The sequence below is a fragment of the Miniopterus natalensis genome, chromosome 20 (assembly GCF_054644295.1).
Source record: "Miniopterus natalensis isolate mMinNat1 chromosome 20, mMinNat1.hap1, whole genome shotgun sequence".
Taxonomy (NCBI): Eukaryota; Metazoa; Chordata; class Mammalia; order Chiroptera; family Miniopteridae; genus Miniopterus; species Miniopterus natalensis.
The window spans coordinates 27,622,907-27,638,651 of NC_142100.1; the positions used below are offsets into that span (position 1 = coordinate 27,622,907).

A 15,745-nucleotide genomic window follows, 5' to 3' on the forward strand; every position below is an offset into this window, starting at 1 on the left:
CAGTTACCCTTGAAGGGAGGAACGTGTGTGCTGAGGAAGGCTGGGCTGTTTCCAAAGCATCCCCGGAGGCAGGAGGCAGGTCCACACACACAGACTTGGTGCCTGGTGAGGCTCCCCTCTCCCAGTCCTTACGGTTTTTTGTTAAGTGTTGTAATCAGATAGCTGTTGTGTTTTAAAGTTTAAAAGGAAGGAGAATGGAAATGTAAATACTTTGTAAACATAGCCATTGGTACTTGAACAGTAGCATTTTAAAGGGCACTGATACCCGCCACACAGAGGGTGTAATAAAATGATTTTTTTATATGTTTTTTCATCTTGTCGTTCATAGAAAATTAGTTAAAGGTGATGGCTAGTTGTGTTTATCTCAAGCACTTGACAAAGGGCTCCCTGTGGTTCCCCAGCAGGTCTTGGATGCAGGTGACGCTCACAGGAGCCCAAGTGCCTGGCTCTGGGTGGGGAGACCTGAAATGCAAGCCCAAGGCTGCAGCCCTGGCAGCCACCGATTTCTCAACTCTGTATTCAGGTGTTTTTTCCCTCAGTCTGGGGAAAATCCCTTTAATCAGCCTTTTGGTTCAAAGGCAAAGCCAGAATTCCATTCCAGAGTGGGAACGTTCAAGAAATCAGAGCAAAGCCTTCCCTCAGACAAGTGAAAGCAGGGTGTCGAGTCCTGTCAGAGCCACCTGTTGGGTCCCCTCACAATCCAGGTTCCCGCAGCCCCAGAGAAAGTAACACAGCAGCAGGTCATCACCCCCTCCCCACAGGCCTTGGGTTCCCGGAAGGCTCCACCCACAGCCAGAGTCTAGATGCAGCCCCACCGTCGGGTTCCAGACCCCCGCCCAGCCCAGCTAAGGGAAGCAGCCTGGTGGTAGCAGAGGGGGTCCTGCAGAAGCACCACACAGATGTCAGGCAGCTCACTAGGGGCTGTGTCCAGGCGGGTGCTACCCCCGGAGGAGGGTGCACACAGCTTGCCATGGCAGGAAGGCCCGTAAGCCCCAAGCTCCGTCCCGTCTGCCCTTGGAGGCCCTGCCTAGGCTGCCTTCTGCCTCCATTCTTCCTGTGGGAAGAGAGGAAGAGCTCGGCTCGTCTACCCTCAGGAGTGCCACACAGCCCAGCCTCCCAACTGAGTGGAAGAAAGGCCAGCACTAACCCAGCAGGCGCAGCTCTGGCCCACCACCCCTCCAGGGCCACGTGCCTCCACCCCAGAGCCCAGGGTCTCCTGCCCTCCAGCTAAAAGGTAAACCCAGGGTCTCATCTCCCCTTCGTCCACATGTCCCTAGAACCGCAACAGGCCCCTCACCTTGACAGCCCTCTCTAGCTGGGCCAGGGCCGCCTCATACCGCGGGACCAGCGGCTGCAGGAGCTCGCTGGGGGTGTTGTGCCGCTCCAGCTCAGGCACCCCAGCTTCAGTCAGCATCTGGAGGAACCTTTTTTCCTGGAGGAAGCATGCCGAGTTCTGGGAACAGCTCCCATCCTCCCCGACCCCCACCTTGCAGATCTTTGCCTGACCTGCACTTTCAGAAGTAGCGTGAAGGCCTGTCCGGTTTTTCCAGCACGAGCAGTTCTTCCAACCCTGAAGCCAAGCACAGACTCCTCTAGAGTGAGGTCCCCCAGCCCTTCATGGGTCCAGTAGAATGGCAGTCCCCCTCCCCACCCCATCTAAGCCCCAGCACAGCCCTCACCGGTGCACATAGGTCCGCAGGTACTGGGGGGCATCGTAGTTGACCACCAGCTGCACACCATGCACGTCTATGCCGCGGGCGGTGGCGTCAGTGCTGATGAGGCTGTTAGGATACGCCGCGTTGTAAGACCTGCCTCAGGCCAGAAGCTGGGACCCCCCCCCCCCCCCATTAGGGACCCTCTCATGGAACGAGGCGGCAAATCCTGCCGAAAGCGCCCTTCGGGGGGCCAGGCAGATGCCGGGAGCGCACCCTCCCCGGGCACTCACAGCTGAATCTTTCCCTGTTCAAACTGCTTCAAGATCATCTTCCTCCGGCCAGGCCCATAGCGGGAGGAGAACTCAGCCACCGTCACACCCCCAAAAGCCTGGACTAGCAGGAAGAGCCTGGAAAGAAACGGCCGGGTGGGCTGGGGCCAGCACCAGCCCATCCCCCACCCTCACCTGCCCGGCCTCACCTGTGGGAGTTCTCCCGGGAGTTGGTGAAGCAGAGGACCCTGGAAAAGCTCATGTGCAAGACCAGGTGCAGGACAACCAGCGGCTTGGAGCGCAGGCTGCAGGGCACATAGTGGTGCTGTGGGGACAGCACAGGGTTGGCCCAGCCCCGAGAGCCCAGACAGGACCCTCCCCAACCTGTGCGCCAAGCTCACCGAGAGCCCTTCAGGGAAGGTGTACTTCCCACCCAAGTCCACCTCCGTGTCCATGTCAGCATCCCTGGGGCCCCCACCAGCTGGCCGTGTGGAGAAGAGCCGGGGCTGGTACAGGCCCAGCTGCTGCAGCTTCTCTGGGTTCTGGGTCAGGGTGGCCGAGAAGAGCAGCTTCTGTAGTGGCATCTGGGGACAGCAGATGCTGAAAAGGGGGAAGACGCTGGGGGAGCAGCCTTGGCTTAGCCGCCACCCTTCTGACCCAAACAGACCAGACCAGGTGCCCCACCCAAGGCAGAGCAGAGCCCTGGACTAGGTACCTGGCAGCAGTGATGACCTGGGGCTGCCTTCTCTGGAGCAGAGCAAAGGGGTCCTTAGCACCCTCACTAGGGAAGGCTGCTGCCACCACCCGAGGGAGCCAGGACTGGTGCATGCTGTCTATCATCCGGTCAGCCTCATCGATGACCTACAGGAGACAGGAGACCAGGGCTCTGGTGGGTGAGGCTGGCATCAGCTCTGAGCCTGGGCCTCCCTCTGGGCAGGTAGGCCACCTACCAGGAAGCGGAGGTGCTGCAGGCTGAACCCCGGGGTTTGGTCGATGTGGTCCACTAGGCGGCCCGGAGTGGCTACCACGATGTCGGCCAGGCAGCGGAAGCCATCTGCTCTGTGGAGCAGAGTAGCTCAGCAGGAGTCCCACACTGATCCCCAATTCAAGGAGCCTGTGGGGCCCAGGGTCCACACAGGGCTGTGCTCCTCCCGTACCAGCCGCCCCACAACCCACGGCTCAGCAGGACCTACGTCTTCTGGATGAGGCTCTCCTGCTCTTTGGCCAATGGCTTCTGCCCAGTGACCAGGGCGACACGCAGAGGAGTGGCATCTATATAGACGTTAAACACTTTGCTTACCTGGAAGAAGACAGGTATTACTGGCCTGACCAAAAGCACCACACCAGTGACAAGGACTCTGGGGCGACCCCCAAGCACAGGGTCCACATACCTGCTGGGCCAGCTCCTTGGTGGGCAACACAACCAGGGCACGGACCTGGCACACAGCTCGCTGCAGCAGGGCCTGTGGGGCAAGGAGGGCGACCTGTGGGCAGGGCCGGCTTCCTGCCCACCAGCCTGCTTGGAGGGTGGGGTCCTCACACTCACCTGCACCACAGGGATGACAAAGGCCAGTGTCTTTCCACTGCCTGTTGGGGCAGAAACACACAGGTCCCTGGGCTGGTAGCCGCCTCTGCCCGTGAGAAACCCGTTGGTTGTGCTCTCTAGGAGAGTGGGAATGACCGCTGCCTGGACTGGACAAATGGAAGGTGAGGCTGGTCAGGTTTGTGCAGGAACCAAAGCCAATCTGTGACCTCCAGGCTGGGCTGCTCTCCCGGGGGGGGGGGGGCCTGATGCGTTAACATAGGGCTGCCCCCATGGGGAGCTGAGCTGTGAAGGAACCCTGGGCCCCTGCCCGAGGCTGGAGCACCTGGGAAGTAGCATGAGATGCCATGTGCCCGCAGCTTCTTCTGCAGGTCAGGGTGGACTTCAGGGATGTCCTCAATAGGCACCAGGTCTTCAGTAACGTTCTTCCTGACACAGCTTGGCTGGGCCAGCCATGTTGGCAGGAAAGGCTGGACCTGTGGTAAAGGGTAACGGAAAGAACCCAAGTGACTGCTCCAGAGCCCCGCTGGCCCTGGGAACGAGGCTGCAGGGAGGGGGCCTGAGGACCCTCTACCTCCTGTCCTGGCTTCCCCTCAGTTCCCCATGACCCACACCGCCTTTAAGTAGGAAACATACACCAGAAGGTGCTCCTTCCCCGGGCAGATCCCCCTGGGGGCTTCCCCACACCTAGGACACCGCCACACTCTGAGCAGAAGCTGCAGGCCCCTTGACGCCTGGCACTCGCCTGCCCTGACCTCCTTTCCCGTCCCTGGCCGCACCCCAGCCACCTAAACCCCTCGGTTCTTACACACCAAGCTCATCGCTGCCTCACGGGCTCCGCCTGGAACACACCTCCCTGCCCCCGACAGGGCGCCGGCACCCTCGTCCCAGCTACGGCACCAACCCCGGCTGGGTCAACAGCACCCACCCGCCCCCTCGGCCCCCAGGCCGCTCACCTTCGGCGCCCGGGTCCTCCCGAAGCCCCCGAGCAGCAGAGCGCGGGCTGGGGGCCCAGAGGCCTCGTCGGGGGCCGGTCCTCCTGGGGCCTCGGGAGGCCCCGCGGCCTCGGGGTCCACGCTGCTCTCCCCCGCCGCCTCCTCGCTGCTCTCTGCGGGGCAGAAGCGGGGCCGGGGCGGCGCGTCAACCCCACGCGGTCCCCGTCGCAGGGCCGCGCTCCACCCGCTCCTCGCCCCGCCGGGCCCACCTGCGCCCGGGGCCTCGCCGTCCGCTTTCCGCCGCTTGCCGCGCGAGGCCTGCGGGCTCCCCGGCGCCCCGCCGCCCTTGCGCCTCCGCGGGCGCCGCCGCCGCCGCTTCCCCGCCGCGTCCTCGGTCCGCGCGGCCTCCTCGGGCTCCTGCGCCCGCTGCTGCTTCCCCGCCGCGTCCTCGGTCCGCGCGGCCTCCTCGGGCTCCTGCGCCCGCTGCTGGCGCTGCCGCTCCCGGGCCCGGCACTGCAGCCGCTCCAGCAGCGCGCGGGCCCGGCCGCCCGCCCCCGCCTCCGCCTCGGCCTCGGCCTCGGCCGCCTCGGGCCCCGGGTACCGCGCGACGTGGAAGAGCGCCATGCCCGCGGCCCCACGCACGGCGGCCGGCGCGCGGCGATGACGCAGGGGCGTGCGTCGTGACGTCACGCGAGGGCGGGGCTAGAGCCCGGCCTCTCTTGCACGGGACGGGGGCGGGGCTGCGGCAGGCGCGCCGTGACGTCACTGCCGCGCCGGAAGACAGCGCGCGAGTCGGCGTCTCCCGCGTGGGGCGGCGGCATGGAGCGGGCGCCGGGCCCCGGGGGCGCGCGCCGGACGCTGGGCCGCCTGCTGGAGGCGGTGCTGGCGAGCCGCGCGGAGGCCAACGGCGTGTTCGACGTCCTGGCGGCGCTGCAGGTGCGGCGCGCGGGCCGGGGCGGGTCGCGGCCGCCCTCGCGGGGCCGGAGCCCGGGATGCGGGCCCCGGGGCGGGGGGCTCCGCTCGCACTGCGGCTCCAGCTGCAAGGCAGGGCCCGGGATGTACCTGGGGGGCCGTCTCTCGTCCCGCCGGGCGCCCCGACCGGAGGTCCCGTGGGAGGTTTGGCGGAGGCGGGGTGGCGAGTCCCGCCGGGGTCCAGGTTGGGGTTCGATGGGGCTGGAGTCGCGGTGGGGAAAGCGGGTAGGGCCCCAGTTCCCCGCGGGGCACCGTGCGACCAGCCTCTCCCCGCAGTCGGAGGACCAGGAGGAGACCCAGGATGCGGTGCGCGCTTGCAGCCGCCTTTTCGGGGCCTTGCTGGAGCGGGGTGAGCTGTTTGTGGGCCAACTGCCCCCGGAGGACACCGTCATGGCAGGTGAGTGGCCTGGAGGCCCGAGGCCCGTCTCTGGCGAGGTTGCAGGGAGACCTTGTCAACGTGGGACGAGGCGCCCCCTGAAAAACAACCTTCATCGCAGCGCAGTTGGCAGGAGGGCACCAAGCCCACCGTGGGGATGTTTGGGGACGGTGGGGCAAAATGGACTTAATGAAGGCTGAACGCAGCATGAGTTCTATGTGTATTTTGTGCTACCTGTGGGACGTGTTTATTTATGTTTCCTTTTTTTATTAAACTTATTGGGGTGACGTTGACTAGTATGTATGATCATTTAGCTTTCACAGGTGTTTCTAGGTTACAAGGTCTGTATGTTGCACTATGTGCCCACCACCCAAAACATGGGACTTGTTTAGCATTTACTGTTCTGTACCACACGAAGTTGGGGCTACTTGCCCTGACTTGGGATCCCAGGGCTTGTGGGAAAGGGGATGGGGGCCCTGCCCTTCGGGTAGGAGCTCCTCTCCCTGGCTGAGGAGATATGCTGGGCCCACCCCAGGTCTGGGGCCACGGTTTCCACTCACTTCCCTGGCTGGGTTGAGCAGAGAGCAGTGGGCATGGACGTGGGCTGACCACCCTCCCTCGCTGGCAGGGTCCCAGGGGGCCACACGGAAGTACAAGGTGTGGATGAGGCACCGTTACCAGAGCTGCTGCAACCGCCTGGCGGAGCTCCTGACCCACCCTTCGTTTCAGGTTAAGGTGAGTGTTGGGGTTCCTGGCCTACGTGTTCCCTGTACCCTAACCTGGAGCATCTCTACACACAGAAGAGACCAGGGCTGCGCCATAGGCACTTGTCTTTCTGCACTTGCTTTCTTTGTTGGCTGGTTTTCTGGTGGCTGGTTCCGTCCTGTCTCTTGACTTTCCCTGTGAACAGTCAGGCCTAAGTGCTGAGGGGAGCCCTGTGGGCCAGTTCTCAGGGGAGGGTGATGTGTTGTTGGGGCACAGCAGCCACTCTGCTACCCTCTCCCTAGGAGCTGGCCCTTAGTACACTCATGAAGTTTGTGCAGCTGGAAGGAGCGTACCCTCTGGAGAAACCCAAGTGGGAGGGCAACTACCTGTTCCCCCGCCAGCTCTTCAAGGTGAGGGGCGCATGGGGTCCTGGCGGACGTCAGTGGCCAGAGCCAGGATGGGCAGTTATTGGGCAGGATTCTCTGCTGCATCTAGCTGTGGGAGAGGTATACTGTTGGCTGGGGGTTTCCTGGGGCAGTCCATTGGTTGTGGGACTCTGCCGTGTGTGCTCGGCCTCTGGACTGGCTGGTGGTAGGATGGAGAGGCACCCACCTGCCTGCTCCTCACCCAGGTGGTGGTGGAAGCCCTGCTTTCCCTGGAAGAGGACTGCTCACTGCTGCTCTCCCAGTTCCGGGAGTACCTGGATTACGACGACATCCGCTACCACACAATGCAGGCGGCCGCAGACACTGTGGCTCGGGTCACCAACGGGCACCCAGAGGTGAGCTGGTGGGGCCCCATACCTGGGGGAGGGGTGGGGAGCAGACATGTGGAGCCCAGGTGCTAGGCCAGGCCTCCCGCAGGTGCCCCTCACTTTTTGGAACAACACCTTCACACTGATGTCTGCCGTGAGCCTGCCCCGCCAAGAGAGCGACATCTCTAACTTCTATGTGAAGCGCACAGGTGAGCGTCCAGGGCTGGCTGGTGGGTGGGCAGGCGGGGGCACCTGGGCCCTGTACCCTCACAGCCTCACGAGCCACTGCCTCCCTCCCTTCTCTCTTGCAGAGTTGTCAGATAAGTGGAAAGTCACTCATCTGAAGGTGAGACACTCGGGAGGGGGGGGTGGTCTCCCTGGGAACAGGCCCTGTCCTGGGGTGTTGCTTCTCCCTAGACTCGGGGACATGGGGAGAGGGCCAGCTGCCTCCTTCCCAGCTTAGAAAACCCCCCGGGGATCCCAGGGGGAGAGGAGGTCCAAGGCGCGCCCAGGGCGTCACATGTCACCAATAAGCTAAGGGTGCTTGTGGACAGAGCACCTGTCTGCTTTGGCTTCTCAGGAGGCAGGATGTTTCTTCTCACCTGGGCAGTTTCCTGGGTTTGGGCCCTGGGTGCTCCAACTTACATGTGGCAGGAAGAGGGCAGGGTGGGATTGGGAAGGATGGGGGAGGACCTGGTGGGGGCCGCAAGTGCAGCCTGGACCCCTCCCTCCCCCACAGGAGCACAGGAGGACCTTCCAGCTGATGTGGCTTGGCTTCCTCAAGCACAAGGTAGGGCCTGGTGGGAGTAGCGGACCCAGGGCCAGGTCTGGGCCCCTGGCCTGTGTGGTGTGCGCCATGGGGCAGGCTGCACCCTGACCTGCTCCTCCCCCCAGCTGCCCCTCAGCCTCTGCAAGAAGGTGCTGGTGATCATGCACGACTCCATCCTGCCTCACCTGGCCCAGCCCAGCCTCATGATCGACTTCCTCACCCGCGCCTATGACATTGGTGAGCAGGGATCACCCAGAGGTGCTGTGACCAATGCCCTGCTAGGCAGGGACATGTGCTAGGGGGAGGGCAGGTGGGCCTGTGGGCAGCTGGCTCTGGTATCCTGGTGTGAGGCCTCCAACTCTTCTGGACTTGTCTCTGGGGCGGGGGTGCAGGTTGGGCTGGGGCTCCACAGTTGTGTGTCTGTCCGCAGGGGGTGCCGTCAGCCTCCTGGCCTTGAATGGACTTTTTATCCTGATTCACGAGCACAACCTGTGAGTGTCAACCTGGGGAGGGTGCAGGCCCTTCCCTGCCCCAGACCAGCCCTGCTCTGCCCAGGGGTCAGGAGGCTTTGGGGAGCTACTGGGAAAAAGGAGAGGAGGGTGCTGAGCAGCTGGGGGCTGTGGTTCCCCCCGATGTGTATGCCTTCCTCACCTGTTCCCCATGTGCCCTGTTTCCTGGTTCACTCCCACACCCCCAGGGAGTATCCCGACTTCTACCAGAAGCTCTACAGTCTCCTGGACCCATCCGTCTTCCACGTCAAGTACCGGGCTCGCTTCTTCCACCTGGCCGACCTCTTCCTCTCTTCCTCGTGAGTATCTGGGAGGGATGAGGCTCTGGCCTCCCTCATGGCCACAGGGCCCCCGTCCCTTCCTGGATCTCAGCTGGTCCCCACAGGGCTGCAATGGGCTCAGAAGGGGCTGGTGTGAGGGATGTGGGGTCTCATGCCTGCCTTCCTGCCCAGCCATCTGCCCGCCTACCTCGTGGCTGCCTTCGCCAAACGCCTCTCCCGCCTGGCCCTGACCGCACCCCCCGAGGCCCTGCTCATGGTCCTGCCCTTCATCTGCAACCTGCTGCGCAGACACCCAGCTTGCCGTGTCCTCGTGCACCGGCCACGGGGCTCTGGTGAGTGTGCGACCCTGGAGTCTGAAAGCCTGGCCTCACAGGCCGATGTGGGCACAGGTGGCAGACCACATCTGGGTCTTGTTCCTAGAGATGGATGCTGATCCCTATGACCCCGACCAGGAGGACCCAGCCAAGAGCCGAGCCCTGGAGAGCTCCCTGTGGGAGCTGCAGGTGAGGGTGCACAGCTGCCCCCGGTCCTGTCCTGCTCCATCAAGCTGCCCACGTGCCTGTTCCTCTGATGCAGTAGCTTCTTCTTCCCCACCCCTGGGTGCCCCTGCTGCTCCCTGGCACCCTGGTTACCTGGGGGAACCCAGGCCTTTGTCCGGAGTCACCACTCCGTCCCCAACTTAAGCAGCTGGGAAGTGAGACAGTCCATGGAGGGTGGTGACGGCCGCATGCCCTTCCAGGCCCTGCAGCGGCATTACCACCCTGAGGTGTCCAAGGCCGCCAGCGTCATCAACCAGGTGCTGTCTGTGCCCGAGGTCAGCATCGCTCCCCTCCTGGAGCTCACTGCCTTCGAGGTGAGGGCGCGGCCGGGGCTGTGGGGGAAGGAGCTGGGGCATAGGGAACCCCCAAGTGGGCCGGCATCAATCCACTGTCCCTTGCAGATCTTCGAGCGGGACCTGAAGAAAGGGTCCGAGGCGGTGCCGCTGGAATTCATCCCGGCCCAGGGCCTGCTGGGCCGACAGGACGACCTTTGTGCCCAGCACTTCACACTCAGCTAACCTTGGGCCCTCACCCCCCCACCCCCACCCCCACCCCCCAAATAAATGGTTTTGTAGGAGAGAGACTCAGATGGGCTGCAGGCAGGTGGGCAGAGGCCGGGCTCCTGCAACCCCACACCCACCCTGCACCTGGCCTCCCTTGGAAAGTGCTGCCAGGGGGCCCCTCCCTTCTCTACATCCTGGTGGGGAGGGCCATCGTGGGGCTTGAGTGGGGGGCATTTGGGACAACAGGCCTCTCAGGTGCTGGTGGGGCAGGTAGTGTGAGTATCCAGGGGTCCTTCCCTTGTGCCACGGGTGCATCCCCAGAGCTGACTTGAACTCCTCCCAGGTGGCCTCACCACAGGAGCAGGTCCCTGGGCGGCCTGGCCCTCCCTCTGTCCCTCTGTCCCTCCAGGGTTGTGACAGAGTCTTCCCGCTATTGCTGTGTCGTGTGTGTGTGTGTGTGTGTGTCCCCCGTCCTTTGCTTGGCTCAGCAGCTTCCTGTCCCATGCAGCCAACCCCTGTGTCAAATACCCGTTCTCTCTCCCTGGTTTAACCCTCGCGACACATCTCCCTTCTCGACACCAGCCAACCCAGGGGCAGGGACCCGACTGACAGACTGCACTTCCCCCACGTTTGGATGGGAGCCTAAAACAGAACCCGCCTCCCCTGGCAGAAACAGGCGTGTGCTCTCTGAGCTGTGCCCACTGCTCCCCCGGGTCCTGCTCTCCAGTGACACCCCAGGGGGCCAGAGACATGGGGACCCCTTCCTGTGTGTCTCCCCTCCCCCTGACCTGCTCCAATGACATTGGGTCCAGAATTTTAGAAAAATCGTTGAGGCCAGTATTGACTGGTCACCTGCTGTGTGTCCTGGAGGGTCGTCTGCCAGGTCCCTGTGGGGCATGTCTTCTCCATGGAGCCCGTCTCTTTTTCTCTCTGTCTCATGCTGTCTTTTGCCAGGAGATGAAAAATGGGGTTCCAGGCAATTGAGTCCCAGTTACATTCGTAATGGAGGGTGTCTGTCCAGATGGGGAGGGTGCGTCCTGGAGATGAGAAATTACCACTCAGTGCTCCAGCACTTAGCTGCCGCTTAGCAAATTAGCTGCTGGCAACTAGGCGTCGGGAGGTGTATTTCCTGCAACATCAGTGGCATGTGGGACTCAGATACTTTCCCTCTGGGCTGTGAGGACAGCTTGTCCTGGGCCTCTGCAGCCAGTCAGTGAGGGTCATGGCCTCAGTGTCCAGCAGGTGGGGAGCTGTGTGGCGACTCCGTGCCTCAACTGTCTCGTCCAGGTCTCTCAGGGGGCTGGAAGGGGGCTGATCTCTGGGCAGGTTGATGGCCAAGCGTCTCTCCTGACTGTGGGCATAGGCTGTTGGGACAGAGCAGGAGCCATCAAGCTCGAGAATAGAACTGTCAGGTCAGCAGAGGCTACGGGGTGTTGAGTTGTGAAGGTACAGAGGTGCCAGACACACCCCTCGATTTACATACCGAGGCCCTGGGGCTGCAGGGTCTGTGGGTCAGGAGTGCACTCGGGGTGCCCGGTACCTTCTGTCCTCAGAGAAGCCCCAGGATGGTTCTCAGACCGGTTTCCAGGCCCAAGCTTCCTGATCAAGTGGGTGTTACCCTGCCGGATGCCTGTGTGTCCTTTAGCTCAGTCAGGGCTGAGGTTTCGCATCAGACAAGGGCCTGGTGGGGCTCCCAAGTTCACCCTCTAATGGGCTCCGTGGCGATTTATGAGCCTTCACTCCCGACCTTTCCCCTCGCCTGCGAGTGCCTGGTTATTAATGGGCCCTGACGATTCTATCAGCAGTGCTGGGATAAACATACGGCTGCAGTTAGCTCAGCGGTTCTGGTCAGCAGGCCTCTGCCCGGCTGGAGCTCAATGGCCAGCAGCAAACGTGGGTGTGAGAACCCTGGGCCCCTCAGAGGAGAAGTGACCATGCAGGACACTGAATTAGTCACCTAACTCCCTTGGGTGCAGCTCGGGGGCCCCATCTAGCAGGTGGAGCTCAGCCAGTGCTCAGCTGCCATCTGAGAGGGCCAGGATCTGCTCTAGCCCGTTTGGTTCAATGGTTGGAGCGTCAGCCCACAGACTGAAGGGTCGAGGGTTCGATTCCACCCAAGGGTACACGCCTGTGTTGCAGGCTCGATCCCTGGCCCCAGTCAGGGCGCATGCAGGAAGCAACCAATCTATGTGCGTCTCTCACATGGATGTTTCTCTCTCCCCCTCCCACTCTCTCTGAAAAGCAGCGGGAACAACACCTTTAGGTGAGGATTTTTTTTAAAAAGCCCGGCTGGGGTTGCTCAGTGGTTGAGTGTCGACCTAGGATCCAGGAGGTCATGGTTCGATTCTTGGGCAGGGCACATGCCCGGTTGTGGGCTCCTTGATCCCCCGTGGGGGGCGTGCAGGAGGCAGCCAATCAATGGCTCTCATCATTGATGTTTCTCTCTCTCCCTTCTCTCTGAAATCAACATATTTTCTAAAAAAAAGAGAGGGCCAGGATCGACCTGCCTCGCCACAGCGCTCAGGAACAGGAGAGACTGGCACCCCTCATGGGCGCAAACGGGGCCATCATCTCTGTTGCCTGGTCTGCACCGAGTCCAAGTGGGAAAGGGGCCCCCGCATTGCCTAGACTTCAGCTCTCAGGAGCTCCTCCAGGACCCCAAGCCACTGGACAGTCAGGGGGTCCTGTCCAGCCGGGCAGCCAAGTGCAGGGGCAGAGCTGTTCCCTACTTGGCACCGAACCCTGGTGAGCCCGCCCCGCGTGCTCAGTTCCACTGAGAGGGGCTGTGCATTTCCTGGGGAGCCTGTCTTGGGTGGGGGCCGAAGTTTAATGGGGGGACCTATTGAGAGGCCTCGTGCTGTCTAAAGGCTGCTGTTGGGCAGGCGTAGACTTGCTCTTCCTGTAAGCAAGGGCTTTTCCTGAAGCAGTTACGCTTCCTTGTCTGAGGGTGGACGGAATTAAATTAGGGCGGCAGGGGAGCCGGGAGGGCGGGAGGAGGGCTGGACCGCCGACCGGCTGGAGACGAGAGCGGGAGAGCAGCCTGCACGTGAGGATGGGGCCCGGGCACCCCTGAGCGGGCATATCTGTGTGGTTTGCTCTGAGGAGCAATTGGGGTGGCAGGTGTGGGGCCTGGCAAGGGAAGCCCTGCTCTGAATCAGGTGGGCACCAGTCAGGGACCCATCAGACAGGAGGTTTTGGGGACACACAGTGGACCCCAAAGCTACTGGTGGGCCCCAGGGTGCCCCTTTGGGTCCCTTCAGCTCAGCAGACCCCTGGGCCCCCATTGCACTCACCCTGTTTTAAAAGATAATTGTTTTTGTTATACAATAATATAGAATAACTACAGAAAGTGTAAAATTATAACTTTATTGTCCTAAATGAATAGTATATTTTATTATTATTAGCATTTAAAACATGTTTTCTTTTTTATTTTTTCATTTCAAAATAACTTGAGTGGCAAAAAACACAAATGCTTCCAAAACAGAGCCAAGAAGTCCTGGGTGCCCTTCCCATGGGTGCCCCTCGCACGGGTGCCCGCCTCCCACAGCCCTGGCGCCACGTCAGAGCCTGGAGAGGAGCCGGGAGCAGCGGGGATCGTCCAGACTAGGCTTCCTGTCCGCTGCTCTGTTGTTTTTAAGCCTCACCTGAGGTGGTTTTTCCACCGCTTTCCAGAGAGAGTGGAAGGGAGCGCGAGAGACATCGATGGGTTGCCTCCTGCACACGCCCTCCCCCCCCCCCCCACCAGGACGGGGTATCTGGGCTGCAACCGAGGTACGTGCCCTTGGCCGGGAATCGAACCCGGGACCCTCCAGTCCGCGGGCTGGTGCTCTAACCATGGAGCCAAACGGGCCCGGGCTCCTGTCCTGCTTTTGAAACTTTCTTTTTAGGGACCCCGATGATCCTGTGCTGAGTCATCTGTGCGTGGACCCCGAGTCATTTACCTTCTTTCTGTCGCTGCTTTTTAATTTTTTTTTTTTTTTACTCTCCCGTCCTTGTGAGACCCGAAGCCCTTGGTCCACGTCAGCTGGGCCTCGGGTGCGCTCCTGTTCCCCGCTGGCCGCGGTCCCCTTCTGGTCCCTGCTTTGTGCTGAGCCTCCTTTTGTCTCGGGCTCTGAAACCTGGTTCCCGTTTCCTTTGGTTTTGCGTCTAATCTAAGTTCCTCCAGGCTCCTCTAAGGGAGACGCCCTTCCAGGACTGTTTTCTGTCCTTCGGGTGGTTTCCTTCCAGAATGTTTTCCGTCTGCCTTTGCCCCCCCCCGCCCCCCCCGCTCTGGGTTCTCTCTCCTCCTGCAGCCCCTCGGAGGAGCCAGCTGCCAGGGGGACATTTCTGTTTCCATGGCCACCCTGGGAGCAGGTCCGAGCTCCACGGCTTCGGGACCACTGGACACAGGCCGTCTCTGAGGTGAGGAAAGACGGAGCGGAGAGCCCACTGATCGTGACCTTCGGGGATAAATGGGCCCGGGTCTGAAATCCATCACTTCCGCGCCCCCGATGAAGGTTTGCTGGGTGGCCGCCCTCCAGGCATCGGATCCTCGGAAGACAGATGGCCCCGTCCATCTGCGTTAGCACAGATAAGCCATTTAATTTAATTTTAAAACGACTGTCAGGTGTTTAAAAGAGCAAGAGGAATAACAAACGGGGCTTCTCTTCTTATTTATCCCCCAGCAGTTAGCTGTGCGACGTTCCAAGGTTGTCAGTTTAATTAACTGGTGGCTGGGGAAGCAGCTCTTATCAGTGAGGAGGCGGCAGGCCTTGGGCCCCACAGCCTCGTTCCCCGGGTGCGGCTTCTCTGAGGGCTTGGGGGCTCCATGAGTTTGGGGGCTTGCGCCCCAGCGGCCAGGCATCCGTGTGCGGCACTGTGCCTCAGGTTACTGTGTAAGGAAGGGGAGGAACTGGGAAATCGCTGATGCCCACAGGTCTGCCCTGGGAGACCCTCTGTGCACGGGGAGCTGGGTGCTGGGTTTGTGGAAGCGTGGCATCCGCCTGCCAGGGGTTCCGCTGCGGGGGAGCCAAGCCAGGCTGGGTCCTGGGTCCTTGGACACCTGAGGCTCCCACGGTCGGGCAGGAGGCAGGAGTGAGCGCTGCTTGGCACTGGGTGGGATGTGGAAAGGGACAGTTTCTCTCCCAGTCCTGTGACTTTCACCACAGCCATGAGGTGCTGTCTTGTCTTAGAGGCCCCAGGACAGCCCTGCATGTATGTGTGTGTCTGTGTTTTGGGGGAGTCCTGCTTCTTAACTCTGCCCTAGAACCCCAAAGTGCCTGTGTGGACAACAAATAAACAGGTGGGCATGTCCATATGCCGATAAAACTTTATTTATAAAAACAGATGAGGGGCTGTGGGTCCTTGTTTGCTGACCCCTGCCTTAGAGCAACAAGGGGAGGCGCCTGGCCCGGTGGGAGGCTGGGACCAGGACCCTCCCCTGGACCCCCCGCCAGCTCCAACTCAGGCGGGAAACGAAGGTCTGTGTCGTTTAATCTGCTCTTTATTGGATGGAAGCAGTCATGTCTTTGGGTCCCTGCAGCTGGCTTCGTTTCCCCTCTTAGCCATGAGAGGCTGTGCTCTGCTCACTCTTGGGGTTCAACTGGGTGACCACGGGAGGGTGGAGACAGCAGCAAGGGACAGCCCACCGCCCTCTGAGTTCAAGGGGCAGTTCCGGAGGGGCTGGGTATGTACAGGGGCTTCAGCACATGCAGAGGAGGTGGCCATCCAGGCCGCTGGACAAGAAAACCATGGAGAAGGCACGTAGTTTGGAGCTGGAGCTGGCTGCCAGCAACGCGCTCGGGCACAGCCACTCGGCTACGAGGGTCTGTGCTCCCCGAATTGGCCTCCAGAGCGCACAAGGGGGCCCCACTGTCCTGGGGACAGGACCCACTGATCTGCCAGCAGCCAGGAGAGGTCCCTGCCCGAGATGGCGTGGGCGCAGCCGGGTCCTCTG

General features: G+C 61.7%; 2 protein-coding genes across 2 annotated transcripts; one reads left to right on the plus strand and one right to left on the minus strand.

The window, feature by feature from the left end:
- Positions 1-842: 842 nt before the first annotated feature.
- Positions 843-5,026, minus strand: DDX51 (DEAD-box helicase 51). Its single transcript, XM_087828808.1, has 15 exons — positions 4,672-5,026; positions 4,424-4,575; positions 3,793-3,943; positions 3,471-3,616; positions 3,316-3,387; positions 3,118-3,224; positions 2,875-2,983; positions 2,640-2,785; positions 2,326-2,524; positions 2,134-2,249; positions 1,946-2,062; positions 1,680-1,781; positions 1,507-1,570; positions 1,298-1,432; positions 843-1,054 (listed from the first exon to the last, which is right to left on the minus strand). The coding sequence occupies exons 1-15, from the start codon at positions 5,024-5,026 to the stop codon at positions 1,028-1,030; spliced, it is 1,998 nt and encodes a 665-aa protein (XP_087684934.1). The 3' UTR covers positions 843-1,027.
- Positions 5,027-5,221: 195 nt separating this feature from the next.
- Positions 5,222-9,848, plus strand: NOC4L (nucleolar complex associated 4 homolog). The gene is made up of 15 exons (XM_087828723.1): positions 5,222-5,338; positions 5,651-5,771; positions 6,379-6,485; positions 6,758-6,865; positions 7,087-7,236; positions 7,319-7,418; positions 7,521-7,555; positions 7,949-7,999; positions 8,104-8,215; positions 8,409-8,469; positions 8,676-8,786; positions 8,940-9,100; positions 9,189-9,271; positions 9,508-9,621; positions 9,709-9,848. Exons 1-15 carry the CDS (start codon positions 5,222-5,224, stop codon positions 9,823-9,825), a joined length of 1,548 nt encoding a protein of 515 aa, XP_087684849.1. The 3' UTR covers positions 9,826-9,848.
- The last annotated feature ends 5,897 nt before the right edge of the window (positions 9,849-15,745 follow it).